The sequence below is a fragment of the Lycium barbarum genome, chromosome 9, assembly GCF_019175385.1.
Source record: "Lycium barbarum isolate Lr01 chromosome 9, ASM1917538v2, whole genome shotgun sequence".
Taxonomy (NCBI): domain Eukaryota; kingdom Viridiplantae; phylum Streptophyta; class Magnoliopsida; order Solanales; family Solanaceae; genus Lycium; species Lycium barbarum.
In genome coordinates, this window is record NC_083345.1 from 110,167,014 (window position 1) to 110,181,653 (window position 14,640).

The 14,640-nt window shown below is 35.8% G+C and overlaps 1 protein-coding gene and 1 pseudogene across 1 annotated transcript; one reads left to right on the plus strand and one right to left on the minus strand.

Moving 5' to 3' along the window:
• Positions 1 to 3,981: 3,981 nt before the first annotated feature.
• LOC132609386 (uncharacterized) lies at positions 3,982 to 14,172 on the minus strand. Its single transcript, XM_060323359.1, has 8 exons — positions 13,900 to 14,172; positions 12,907 to 13,029; positions 7,718 to 7,965; positions 6,089 to 6,298; positions 5,932 to 6,024; positions 5,761 to 5,859; positions 4,936 to 5,354; positions 3,982 to 4,263 (listed from the first exon to the last, which is right to left on the minus strand). The coding sequence occupies exons 2-8, from the start codon at positions 13,013 to 13,015 to the stop codon at positions 4,257 to 4,259; spliced, it is 1,185 nt and encodes a 394-aa protein (XP_060179342.1). The 5' UTR covers positions 13,016 to 13,029; positions 13,900 to 14,172; the 3' UTR covers positions 3,982 to 4,256.
• Positions 9,497 to 11,139, plus strand: LOC132609385 (COP9 signalosome complex subunit 1-like; annotated as a pseudogene).
• Positions 14,173 to 14,640: the final 468 nt, after the last annotated feature.

The following is a 14,640-nucleotide window of genomic DNA, read 5'->3' on the forward strand; positions in this document are numbered from 1 at the left end:
GAGGGTCGAGTTTGAGAGTGAAGGGGTAAGTATAAACGTATAAAAAACCTTCCCGGTGGTCAGTGACCGATTCTCTTGGCCCATGAGCAAAAACTTGAACCGAACGCGTATCCCACCCGCAGTCGGCCCGGACCAAGTTGAGTTTTTCCTCGGTAATGGACGAAGGATATCGTCTTACATCATACCCCCTATCGGAGACCGAAGAAGGTTTTTCAACCTCTAAGTCTTTGGTGAAATTGGATTTGGCCGGTATAATGTCCGAGGCCGTGGGCTCGAAGGTGCTCTTTGCTTTAGCTGGAGATGCAGTTCGGTTCCTTGAGATGAAACTGAGGGAATATCATGGGAAGTGGTTTCAGACATTTGGAAATATGAAAGGAAGAAGTTGAGTGGATTCGAAAAGGAAGGTGAAAGAGTAAAGGGAGCAGTCAAAGAGTTCAAAAATGGCAAAAGCGAAAGGAGGAAGCAGCAACAGGAGGAAGCAGCAACAAACGAGAATGACGAGTGGAGAAATTGGCAGTATCGATTCCTTTCACGTAGTGCAAGCAGAAGATCAACAATAAATGTGAGTTTTTCAGACGATTATGAGTGAAGTTTATGGAATGTGTAAAGAGGCAAAAAACTTGAGGCAGAGAGTTTAGTTGAAAAGGTAAAACGTTCAAATGAGGGGTAAAAGACCTTATATAGGCATGGGGCTGTGACGGTTACAATTCCCCAGCAAATCGGGGAGCGCCACGTGTCCCCCTAATTAATGAGGAATGACTTGAAACGACGTGCGTGCGGCGATTGTCAGAGCGGACCATCCGAGATAAGACACGTGGCCGACGGCAGAGGAACGTGGCGCAACTGTTCCCGCCAAAAATGAAAAGATAATAACGGGCAAATGGAGTCACCAGTTTCGCGATTCATCCACTCCCCGTCACTCCGACAAATCTACGATCCGGGGAGTGTGGGGACTATCTGTATACGGTAAAAATCGGATATGTGTTAAACTAGTGAGGTCAAAGACCGAAGGAAGAAAGGAATAAGAGCGTGCATAGAGGCTCCCGTCCCGAACCGGAGGAATGCCTTTTACCGAAGCAAAGGAAGGGCGTCATTTGGTCCGGTTTTCTTCATGGCCGAGTTGGTCGTTGCCGTTGGTCCGTTTGGTCGAGGCCATTAGTCCGTTTTATCGTGGCCGGTGGTCCGGGAGATCCGTTGCGCGATTTTCACGCGTCGATAACGTCCTGCCATGTTCAACTACCAATCGTACGAGTGTCAGGACGTACGGTCAACCTAACCCAACCTAACCCAACTCAGAACTTTTCTTTATTATTTTATTTTTCATGTAGTATGAAGCCCACGGGGCAATACTATAAATAAGGGACCTTGTCCTCCTTTTGAAGGGTTGGCTCCTTCATACCAAGAGCTCTTATAATAGCAAAATATATATAAAATCTCTCTCTCAAACATCTGATTTGGTCCATATTTGTTGTGTTTATCTCTTACATTTCTTCGATCAAGTAACACTCATATATTAGCAAGCATACAAGTGCATAGCAGTTCACCGATCATTAGCTACCTCCTCATATTATATTCATATATTTCTTTTCTCCATCAAATAGATTGAGATTCAACCACATATCGTATACCCACTCACAAATTCAATTGATTATCCGAATTCAGGGTAAACACCTTCAACAAGGGAAATAAGTGTGGAGGTCTCCAGTTTCTAACCCGCTCTAACGTTTCAAATTATTCAAAAAAAATAAAAGAGGTAAAACATAAAACATCTTTCGAAAAAGAATCCTCACATTGAACTGAAAAAAGATTTTCATCAACATCTAATACTTAAAGGCCAAGGGCGGATCTATGTGTAAAGGTGGGGATCAGGGGCGGAGCCACGTAAGCTCCAGGGGTATCCGAACCCCCTCGGCGAAAAATTATAGTGTATTTTCAAAGTTAAAATTATTTTATTATGTATATATAGTAGATGTTGAACCTCCTGACTTCTTCATGTATTTACCTTTTAGAATTTTTGAACCCCCTAGATGAAAATCTTGACTCCGCCACTGGTGGGGATGCCACGGCGCCCCGACGACTTGGTTGAAACTCAGGATATATATGTCTATACGTATGAGAAATAGAATATATATTAGTCTTGCCACCCTGAAGAGCAAACAGGCGAATAACATATCACATAGCAGACGGGAGTTCGAAGCTAGCGTAAAGCATTTTTTTTTTTTTTTTTGCAAGCTCTTTTGCTTGCTGCGAAAACACACCTGCAGCTTTATACTTTTCCTTTTTTTTTATCTCTTTCTTAAATTCGTTTTTAGTTGCTATTCTTTATTAATCTAAATGGACTCTTTTTGCTTTAGTTAATTCTTGACTTTTCTTCCCCTTTCTTTAAGTATACTCTCGTTGCGTGAGTATCACATATCAATGCGTACTAAATTTTAAAATATCACATAAATATTAATACAAAAATAATTATAACTTTTTATATTTTTAAAGTTTTAAAAAATGATGAATATTGATTATGTTAGAGTTTTTAAAATTTAAATGCTATTTTAATCTTTCACCGACGTTCACACTAAATAAAAATCACTAGGTTGAAGCTTTTATTTTTTGATTCTGTCTCAACGATATATATTTGTAACAACACTGGTTTATAAAAAATAAATATATTGAGGTAACAGTATTAGACGGTTTACACAAATTCAGATTTTTAGCGTGAAAACTTTTTTCTTTCTCAAAGTTTAGATCTAGAATAGGGCTTGATATTCCTAATTTTCTTTTTTTTTTTGGACTGGTTAGGAATCTTAAATCTCAGAATATCTAAAAGAGAAGATTACTAAAAAAATTTACATATTCAGTCGATTTATCTATACAAATCGATAAAGATAAATAACCCGAACCGTAGCCCAAAATTGAAGAAACCGACCCGTTTATTCTATTTGGATAGCGCGGCACCCGGAACCTCCAAATTTTAGGTCTGCCACTGCTAAAGGTTGATATATACGGTCTGAATTTAGGCACCACTGTACCAGAAACATATTCTTTTTTCTGAAAACCATCAGCTGAAGCTTTTCATATCCAGCCAACACACCACACTACAACAAATTCGATTATCAGGGACAAATAATTTCGTCACTTATAAGTCATATTTCGTCACCAAAAATCTTGTGTGGCGAAAAAAATTTCGTCAATCATTCGTCCCTAAAAGCGGGTCGCTAAAAGTATACAAAGACAACTTAATGTTTCGTCGCTAAATAAAGTTTATTAACTACGAAATCCTCCTTTCGTCCCCAAATGCATAGTATTTGTGACGAACATATTTGTCATAAAAGGGATAGATTTTCGTAGTTGATAGTGTGTTTTTGTCACTAAAGAGGCTATTAACACCGACGAAACTATCTTGTCACTAACTATGTAGTTTGTTCAGTGACGATATCAATTGTCTCAAAAGATATATGTATTTTGTAGCTAAAATAATGTAATTTCGTCACTAAAGACTACCTTTTATATACAAAGAATGTTTCGTCCCTAAATGTATAGAGATTAGTGACAGATTTGCTGTTATAAACAAAGTTTACAATTTTGTAGTTAAATCTATCATCTCGTCACTAATAGTATTGCGTTTGCTGACAAAATAAATTGTCACTGTAAATTGTCATGATTAGTGACAATTACAATTGTCATAACATAAAGCATTAATTCGTATCCAATAAGGAGGAGGATACTAGGACAAATATATTTTTGTCGCTAAATGTAGTCAACTTATGACGAACTAATTTGTTTCATGACGAAAATATATTTGTCTAGAAAAATTTAGTTTAGTCGTCGCCAAAAATTAATCCTTTAATAACAAAATATTTGTCACTAATTATAGACATTCGATGACGTTTAATTATTTTGTAGATATTAATTTTTAAAATAGAATTGCATAAATTGAAAATAAAATAATAAAACATACCAAATAATAATACAATTCACCCATGATCATACAATTAAGAACAACTAAAATTGTACTGAGATCACATCTCATTACAAACTCCTAAACAAAAGTAAAATTGTCTAATAACAAGAAAATCCAACTGCAATATACTAAATATTACTCCTAAACTAAGACAGACAATGCAGTTTCTTCCAAAGTACCAATCCAACTGAAATATACGAAATATTACTCCTAAAATAAGATAGATAGTGCAAGTTTTTTCCAAAATACTAATAATGTGGTGACACTCAGCTTGCAATCAGTCTTGATTCAATTCCCACATTTAATACCTGCGGAAAGAGACAAAAGAAAATTAAGATTAGCTTTAAAGTGCAGCAGTTGAAGAATTCAAATCCCAAATCCAAAGCTAAATAGAGTTCATCATCAAAAGGGTTTTATCAATTTGGAACAATATCATGCTGCAATACTATAAATAAGATGATATCTAGAATGCTTTGTAAGCAGACTGAGATGCCAATATAAAAACCAGAAAAGAGAAGTCCATTATACCAAAATTGATATAGAAATCGCTGATGTATATTTGAATGACGCCAGGAATATACAGTGACCAACCATGCATGAGCCAGTTAGAGATAAGAGCATTTGTTTATAAATTGAAGTGTTACTCAAACTGCCAGGACTGCATACTAAGTCGCGGCCAACAACCCAAAAAATTAAAAAGAAAAAAACTGGCAGCCAACAATAGTACCACAAATGACAAGAAATGAGAACTATCTTGAACAAGAAACCACTAAGCATCACAAACCAAAAGCACAGTCAAATAGAAAACATCTCTCTTAATGAAATAGAGAAACAGAATGAAAAAAAACTCATGCTGATAAAATGGTTGTTAGATGGCTGCTAGAATTAACACATGGGATCGGACACGTAGGACTCTAATTGATATATATAACAAAAGAACTATAATAGAACTTGTCATGTAAAGTTGTGTTATTTCTAACCTTGATGGCGATGAGCTAACAAAATGTTGCATTTTTTTAAACATTTCTTCTTGGCGTGCTGCTAGAGTAACCAATTGAGAATTTAATGCTTGTATCTGGGACTGCTGGGTTTCTATCTGGGACTGCTGGGTTTCTATCTTGGACTGCTGGGTCTCTACCACAATTTCAGCTGCATTTAATCGTTTCTGTAAATCATGTTGGGCACTAGCAGCTTCCTCTTTCGTCTTTCTAAGGGAATCTTCTAATTCTGCCGTTCTTCTTTGTGTGGCTCTTGTAGTATCAGGTTTTGGACCATAACCGAGACCTTTAATGTACCCCGATTTTGTACCAAGCGTAGTATCCATAATTTGATCAATAGTCATGCAAGGCTCTCCCGGCTCTCCCGAAGTATATATATCTTTCAAATCTTTCATATTGTTCTGCATAAGAATATTAATATTATTTAAATTAATTATAAATCTAGCAGTAAATACAACTATATTGCAGCGAAAACACGCTACCAAATAGCAACACAAGACACAAATTCTACCAACGAACACAATAACATCTAGATTGGAAATCAGTTTTCTGGGAAACTATAACAAAATAAATATTCCCTGGTAAAATGGAATTCACCAAACTCGCTCGGGAATTGATTTGAGTAGCTGTTTATGTTGTAAAGTGGAATTTTCATTATTTTAAAGTCCAATCACAAGAAAAAGCTTATTATGAATTACTCAAGGCTAATCTCAATTTCTAAGTCAAAAAGAAAGAAAACACAACTTCTGAAGAATATTTACCCGGACAAATGCAATGGCTATGGTACTAAAATAATAATTTTCTTACATAGTTAGTCTCAGCCTCTAGAGATGACCATCCTTTTTCAGTAAAGTAATGAGTACTCTTGTAGAACTCGATTCTGTCAGGCTCTACTCCATTTTCAGCCTATAAAATAAAATATTAATATGATGTAGAACTAAAATATTGTTAGTAAGAAGAACAAAAAATATAACTTACAAGTTCAGCACGAGCAGGCACAAACGCTTTTGACCCCATAAAATGATTAATTTTAAGCTTAGCTCGATTGGCCCTGTTTATCTCGCATCGTTTCTACAAAGAAAATATAAATATATGTAACTTAAACAACAAGGAGAATAACATGAATATAAATTACCTTATGCGCTGGATCAGCCCACATGTCACAAAGCTTATTCCAATTTTCTCGGGTCAACTCTGGCACTTCAATTTTACGAGCTTCTACCTCGGAACGTGCACTTTCAAATAACTGTTTTAACTTGTAACGCCATTGTCGGCTTCTATTTTTCAGAATATCCTCAACACTATCTTTCACGTAATGCTCGTCCAAATCAATTTCAAACTTCTCCTAAAAAACAGATATGTTATGAGGAAACACACAAACAATCAAAATCCCTTTTATATTAAAACAATAACTAATCATAACATCGGCTAATATACTAGTTAACTTCAAACTCAAGTATATAGACAAACTGGAAATTTGAAGCATGTTCGTATCACTGATCCTACTTATCTAGGAAAGGATTTAGTACAATCTTGTTTCAAACCAGATCTAATACTACATACATCATACTTGTTCATAACTGGTTATTATTATATTGTCCTTGATCCAAACTGCGCTGAAAATGATAGGGGTTTACTAAGCACTATGATTACTACTACAAATTGCACTAATGAGATTTTAGTAATATATGTATATGTGGTGCAGCTTTATGTGGTATTTTTGTTCATATTACTTTGCAGATTCATAAAAAATATGCAGTGTGCAGAAACTCTTGCACTTTTGCTGGTTTTTGTTCTGCAGGACTCTAAAATCTGCAAAGTGGTTGAAAGTGACTATTAAGCCATACTTTATCCATTTATTGGCTTTCTCTCAATGTGTGGTATTAGCACTAGGTGCTCAACCTACTAAGGGATCGCCAATTTATGGAAAGGGTAATGGTTTTCTTGAATGGCAATACTATGTAACTTGGTGCTGCTACAACAACTACAGTAACTACAGTGATACGCCAGGCACAGTAATAGAAGGCCATACTTAATCTATTTATTGGCTCTTTCTGAGTGTGTGGTGTTAGTACTATGTGCTTAACCTGCTGAGAGATTGCCAAATTTAGGAAAAGTATTGGTTTTAGTGGTTTTGATACAGCTAAGGATGGTCAAGTGGTGCTATTATTAAGCAGAAAAAGCAAGGAATCACCAGAGCTGCTGTATACTTATGCAATATGGCTAAAGACTTGAAAGATCAGATATGCAAATACCATCAGAAATGTTACTCAGGAGAATTTCACAAGGCCTAGGAGGATTTGCAGCAACAACATCAGGGAAAAAACATTTGCAAGGTTATGCTAAGTTTGGAAAGACAACAAGAAATGGTGCAATAAAGGATCAAACTTGGGTCATCATTTGGAGGATAATGCAAGGCAAGCAGCTATGGAGAGGAGCAGAAATCAATATGCAACTGATTTTTTTCCACAAGGAAGGCTATGTATGCAGCAGTTTGTCACACACAGAAGCTATGCATGCACAGTTCCATATCAGCAGTGCAGTCAAGGCAAAAACTGCACTGTATAGAAGCAGTTTATGGCCATTTCTTGGCCAAAATTGTTCCAGTTACATAAGTGAACTTACTACTAGATTTCGATGGAGATAGATATCGCCGATGAGTTCATCAAATAAATAGATAAATGAGTAACAGCAATACCCGAAAGAAGAGAACTCACTATAATCACTACCATGTAATAAAATTACAAGAGTATAGAATCCTTACGTGGCATCTAATTGGTGCTGCATCTTTGTCCTCTCTTGTGAGTTCCTTCCACTTGTTTGGAAGCGAAAGAAAATTTCTGGCAATTATCCCTAGTTCATTGGATAATTTTGCCGATTGAGTTGGCTTAGTTGGCCTCCCTTTACCAACTGGGATCTCAATTTTCATCTTGCTTCCCATAGTCTTCCTCATTCTTTCAAGACCTTTCCCTCTAGTCTTGCCACGACCATTCCTGATCCTAGGGGAATCATCTGAAGGAAAAACGTCAGTTAAAAATACCACATATGAGTATCGCACAGGATGAAGAAAGCAACAACTTAAAATTTTGCTTCATTTATTTTAACAGATAACCAAGTCAAGAAATTCATCGACAAAACAACAAGAATATAGGACAGCTAATCCGCTAATAGCATCTCCTTTGATCATTGAGATCATACCCAGTGATTATAAATTTCACAGATTACATAAAATGCCGTTGGATTCCAAAGGCGTAGATCATAACAACTATCCATTAAGGAAAAGGTTTAAATTGTGCATATTGACGAAGTAGGTACCTTTACATATCTGGTTTTTATACCATGATGAGCAAAGGAGAGCCAGTCAAGAATAAACCAAGTGTAACTAGCACTAGTTATCATGAAGAAACTATTACATGTAATGTATGCCAACATTTTCAACTTCTTAGACTCACGTATGTAGCTTATATAGCATATTGACAGAGCAAAATCAATCGCAACTGCTCAGACAAAATATCCAATGGCTTGCATTTTAAGAAAATATGTAAGATAAAGGGTGATATCATTAAGCACTTCTTTTTAAAATGTTGAAATAACATCAGATAACTTTAATACTTAAATCCGCAAAACATATCGGTTGATGATTTAATTACTGAAATAACAGTCAAGATCAACATAAGAATTATTTGAGAAATTCGGAAATGCAAGAAAGAGAGGTGAAAAAAATTAAAGAACACAGAAGAAAGAGTACACTAAATAATTATTATAGATTTAGTACTTTCACTATTACAACCCCAATTCTAAGTATGTTAGCTCTAAAATTTTCTATATTCCACTTATAAAGAAGCTCCATTGTGTATCAAAAAGAATTTCACTGTCCTGTCAAAATAATCGAAGGTAAACGAACCTCGTTTCTAAATTACCACTCCTAATTGATAACAGGTCGCCAAAGAATAATATACTGGGGTTGTTATATGCTGCAACTGTTTATCTCTTCACCATGTGGATTCATGTACAGGGGAAGCTATTAACTGCTGATTGTTTGGTAAAAAAGGGCATGGATATAGACACAAAACGTTTTACCCGCTTAACAGTGTGCATCTAATACTTGGAGAAAGAAAAGTACATTATCTTTATCTATTGCCAAAGTATCAAGGAAAATGAGTGCACAGTACATCAAGATTATGTCCAGTTTCACTTGATGCCAAAGGCAACAACTTCATTGGCATCTTGGAAACTGAACTCTTGATGAATATATATGGCAAGGTATAAAGGAATTAGGAAACGGGAAAGCTTCCATCATTTTTTTGCTATGAAAAATGCCCTGCACCTAACCATAAATGATTTGCACATACAAAAATACAAGGAGAAACAACCAAAAGAAACTTCAAAAAGCTACTTAACAAGGGATATGTTAACTGAGAATGGTAACTCTACAGGCAGATGTTACTTCAAGTTTTTAAACCTCACTCACTATCGCTTCTCGATGTAGTAAGAACAACGAGAGAGAACAAAAAAACCCTAGCTACGATCGAACATTCTAGAAATTAATCAATCTCCAATGGAATACGATGAGGAAATAACCGATGGCGAGATCTACGCCAACGGCGATGAGAACTCAAAGCGTCACCGTCCGATTATCAGCAGTGAACAGCTTGATATTGAGGCTTACGCAGCCTTATACAGTGGCCGGACTAAAATCATGAGGCTTCTATTTATAGCTGATCAATGTGGTAATGGTGCAATGCAATTGGAAGCTTTGAGAATGGCGTATGATGCGATTAAGAAAGGGGAGAATAATCAGTTGTTTCGTGAGGTTGTGCAGAAGATTGATGGACGTTTGGGGCCAAATTATGGGCCGGATCCTGCTTGTGCTGATGCTGTGGATCGTAGGGCTGAGATGAGGAAAGAGAAGCTTGAGAACGAACTCAACGCTTATAGGACAAATCTGATCAAAGAGAGCATTAGGATGGGATACAATGATTTTGGAGATTTCTACTATGCACATGGACAGCTTGGAGAGGCATTTAAGAATTATGTTCGTACACGTGATTATTGCACGACTGCGAAGCACATAACTTATATGTGTCTGAACGCAATTCTGGTCAGCATCGAGATGGGCCAGTTCACACACGTTACAAGCTATGTTAGCAAGGCGGAGCAGATCCAAGATGCTCTAGAGGTTGTTACAGTTGCAAAACTTCGTTGTGCTGCTGGGTTGGCTCACTTGGAGGCAAAGAAGTACAAGCTTGCTGCTCGTAAGTTCCTGGAAGTTGGTCCCGAACTAGGTAACAACTACACTGAAGTCATTGCACCCCAAGATGTTGCTACTTATGGTGGACTCTGTACGCTTGCAAGTTTTGACCGAGCAGAACTGAAGAGCAAAGTTATTGATAATATTAACTTCAGAAATTTCTTAGAGCTGGTACCTGAGATAAGGGAGCTCATTCATGATTTCTACACAAGTCACTACCTTCTTGTCTGGAGTATCTAGGGAATCTTAAAGCAAATCTATTACTTGACATTCATTTGCATGACCACGTCGAGACGCTGTATGATCAAATCCGTAACAAAGCTTTGATACAGTATACCCACACATTTGTCTCGGTTGATTTGAATATGATGGCCAATGCTTTCAAGACGAGTGTTGCAGGATTGGAGAAGGAACTTGAAGCTTTGATCACTGACAACCAAATACAGGCTCGAATCGACTCGCACAACAAAATTCTATATGCACAGCATGCGGATCAGAGAAATGCAACCTTCCAGAGGGTGCTGCAGACAGGCAAGAAATTCGATCGGGACGTTAGATCAATGCTTTTGAGAGCAAACCTTCTCAAGCATGAGTACATCCTTAGAACAACAAGGAAGCATTGAAATGAATGAGGAGGATGGTAGCAGTTTTGTTTGCCTTGATTGTGAGGTTAGGCATGTTGCATGAAGTTGACCATTGCCTACAGAGGTTGGATAGAGTCTCGGAAAGCCATATCTTTTGGGGTTCGAGAAGTTTTTCAGGATGATAGAGGACTGCTGTTCATATTTTATAGATTTATCAGTTGCTGGAAAAGTATATATTTTTGCCTGATCTACTTCCTGCAACCTTTCTTGGTGATGTGTCATCAACGAATGCTAATCCATTTACTACCTTGTTTTTTCGTTCCATTTACAATTTAAGATAAACGATTCTATCTAAAAAAAAATTAAACCTCACTCACTTTTTAAGCCTCACTAATAAAGACCGAGTGAAAAGACAAACAATAAAAGAGGTGATGACAAGCTTAATACTGAAATTCTCTTCTTTGTGCAGAAAATACACAAGGCATGGATGGTTTAGTTGTAACAGGTTAGTTCCAACTTGGCACTTAATACAATAATTTTTGCTTATCAAAAGAAATAGTCATGGATGGTTTAGTTCAATTTCTAGCTGTTTTGTAGACAAAGGCAATTTTTTGGTCTCAAGGTATTCCTCATAGGTTTCCCCAACTATGCCACAACTGAAATTGTAAAGGAACAGTAAAAGAGCAACAAAAAGAAGCAAAACATGTGAATTGCTTACATAGATGAGGACAATCCAACTCCAAAGGAACAAGGAGTTAAAAAAAAACTCAGACAAAGTCTGAAGGAAGAAATTCACAATTTCAAGCAATCTGATAATGTGATATTGCATGTTTTGTATTTAAGATGATTCATTTGAACCTTGTCGGGCTGTTATACATTTGAAACGATCATACATTGATATTGCATGTTCCATACTTGCACCTCCTAAAGATTGTCTATTTTCCTCAATATGTACAAAAAATAGGACAAGGTTCAGATGATGCATCCAAACCTTTACTAGCAAACAGTAATTAGCACAGCAACATTTATCGTTTTCATCCTAACCTCCTAATTCGGGTAGCGAAGTGTCCTATAGACCATTAATTTGAACTAGTTCAAGGGGCGGCACGTGGATTTGGTGTAAACTATCCTTTATAATCTTGTCAATTTCTCATCCCTTTAAAAATACAAACCTAGCCCCATACCTTCAACAAGAAAAGAAAATGGCCAATACAGCCACAATAGTATAGATACAATTTTGTATCTTCCTATTTAACACTCATCTCCCGCACTCCCATGCTACACATTTTTCTTCTGAATATCTACAAATGTTCCTCCTAGCTCAATAGAACAAAAATATCTTTATTATATGTTCGTCTCATGACATCTAGTAAAAGAAAGAAATCTTCCTATTTAACACTCATCTCCCGCACTCCCATGCTACACAAATTTCTTCTGAATATCTATAAATGTTCCTCCTAAAACAAAAATATCTTTATTATATCTTCATCTCATGATATCTAGTAGCTAGTAAAAGAAAGAATGGCTTTGTAATTACTACTTGGTGATTAATGGAAAGTTAGTTACCAAAAAAAAAATAGTCGGAGGTTCCAACAAAAAAGGAGGAATAGCATGACCATCTTGAAGGACGTTGCACAGCAACTGCCTGTCGCTGGACAAAAACAGTACAAATGGACAGGAGTATTGAATACTGTGCAAGCACATCCTTAAAAGCATTGTATAGTTATAGATAGGAATCCTTGTAATACAGCTTAGTTTTCATTTTAATCTTGCCTTGAACTGGTTCCTAGAGTCACAAAGGACCAGTAGTGTAATTATGCTCAATTTGGTTGAACAAAATTTACACATTTGACCCAAAAAAAAAAAAAAAACAAACTTGCTTATCATTCCAATCATTCGTGGTTGAATGATTTTCGCTAGAGTGAACTGAATCAACTTCATTTATCCTAGTACTTCGTTTGCCCAATATCACTCTCACCATCCTCAAATACTGAGCTAATGTCTATCTCTTTCTTTACTAGTTTAACATAAATGAAAGTTTCAAAGGTTAATGTTTTTATTCCAATTTGGCCAATAACTAAATAATTTAATTCTAACTAATATAATAAAACGTATTACCTGTACTAACAGCAGGAGTAAGGTTATTTGATTCATCCGGGGATTGAGTAGCTTGAATAGTTTCCCCTGTAAGTGTAGTTTGTTTGAAGATACGTCCTCCGGGCGCCATTGATTTGCAAAATTCTACAAAACACAATATCTAATTTTAGTATGTTCATAAGATGTAAACTGGATTAACAAATCAGTAGTTATATAAAAGCATCAAATCACTGATAACTAAAGGAAAATCCAGAAAGAACATAAATTATGAAGCTGGAAAGTCTCACGCACGTCATTTATTAAGAAGAGTTCAATGTCTTCTTGTTCTATTACTAATTGAATTTTTCAAGCATCACTAGCGTACTAAAGAATCAGTATAACATACCAAAGATATATTTATGCAGGAAATTTCCAAATGTGAAAGCACAGAAACTTTTTCATAAACTTATATAGGCTACAGTGTTAACAAGAGGCTGTGGTCTGATAAATATCGAGCCTTGTGAAGAAATACCCATTGGTTTCAACAAAATATTTAATTAACCTACAAAATATTCATCTCAAAAGATATCGGTTCGATTCATCCGGATTCAATTTGTCATTACCCATCCGAATTCTAATCATTTGACACAAACACATGCTTTAATACCATGTTTTCACAATCAATCCTTCCCTCGAAACCCGAGGGGAAAACGCCAATATGAACAAAACAGAGGAGAAATTATTTCAATAGATGCCTTGAATAATGTCATACTTCACTCGTTATGTGCCACACACCAACGGTAAATATACACACGGCACGAAACTGTAGTCTACACAGTAAAGTAGAGTCTTTCTGTTTCAAAAACTTATAGTAATTTATTTTCTCGAGCTTCTAGATTGATTATATGAGACAAATATAAATCAAGATGAATGGATGTTCAACAAATAATCAATGAACAAATCATTCAAGATATCATTGTCACAAATAACTATCAATTTAATCTTGTTTAAAGATAAAGGAGGAATGATACATACCTGGTCTTCTTGCTCAGGTGCAGAAATTCTGCTTCACTTTCCAATGTAACTTCTTCGTTTATTTTCTCATATATACGGTGGTTATCCTGAAATTCCTTTGGAGCCAAAATTGTGAAAAAATGTAAGCGCCAAAAAACGGTTTCTTTTTCCATGTTTCAGCTTTCTGTAATTCTCTTTGGTGGGAATTAGAAGGACAACGAGTTTGAAGGAAGTGGTGCCTCTGATTAACCCAAAAACTTAGGAAGTGGAGAAGTGCTCAAACCCAGCAGATATACGATTCTACATTTTAGGGTTTTATTGTTATGATCTGATCTCCTTTCCCCTTTTTAATGTTATGTGTTGCTTGAAGATAGTGGGACTTCTTTTTATTATTTGATTAATAAATTATCTACTAAGCTTGCTTAATGGTATTTAACTAAAAAAATATATATGAAAAAGGAGATATACAGGGAGACAAATACTTTCATATCATATATTATATATAAAAATATTATCTAGAAGATCAATGAATATTGATGAAGAATTTGGAAAGGTTTACAAGTTTGAAGCCACTAAATAAGTATAAATACAAATAAATAAAGAGACCAAAAAAGAAAAAGGCTCTTGGCATTAATAATATGACTGAGCATTTTAGCTATTATAAATGTATTTAAGTTTTTGTATATTATTAACATTAATTATTTCATTATATTTTAAAAGGGGAGAGATGTTCATCAATATTTCCGTCTTTCAATACCGAGC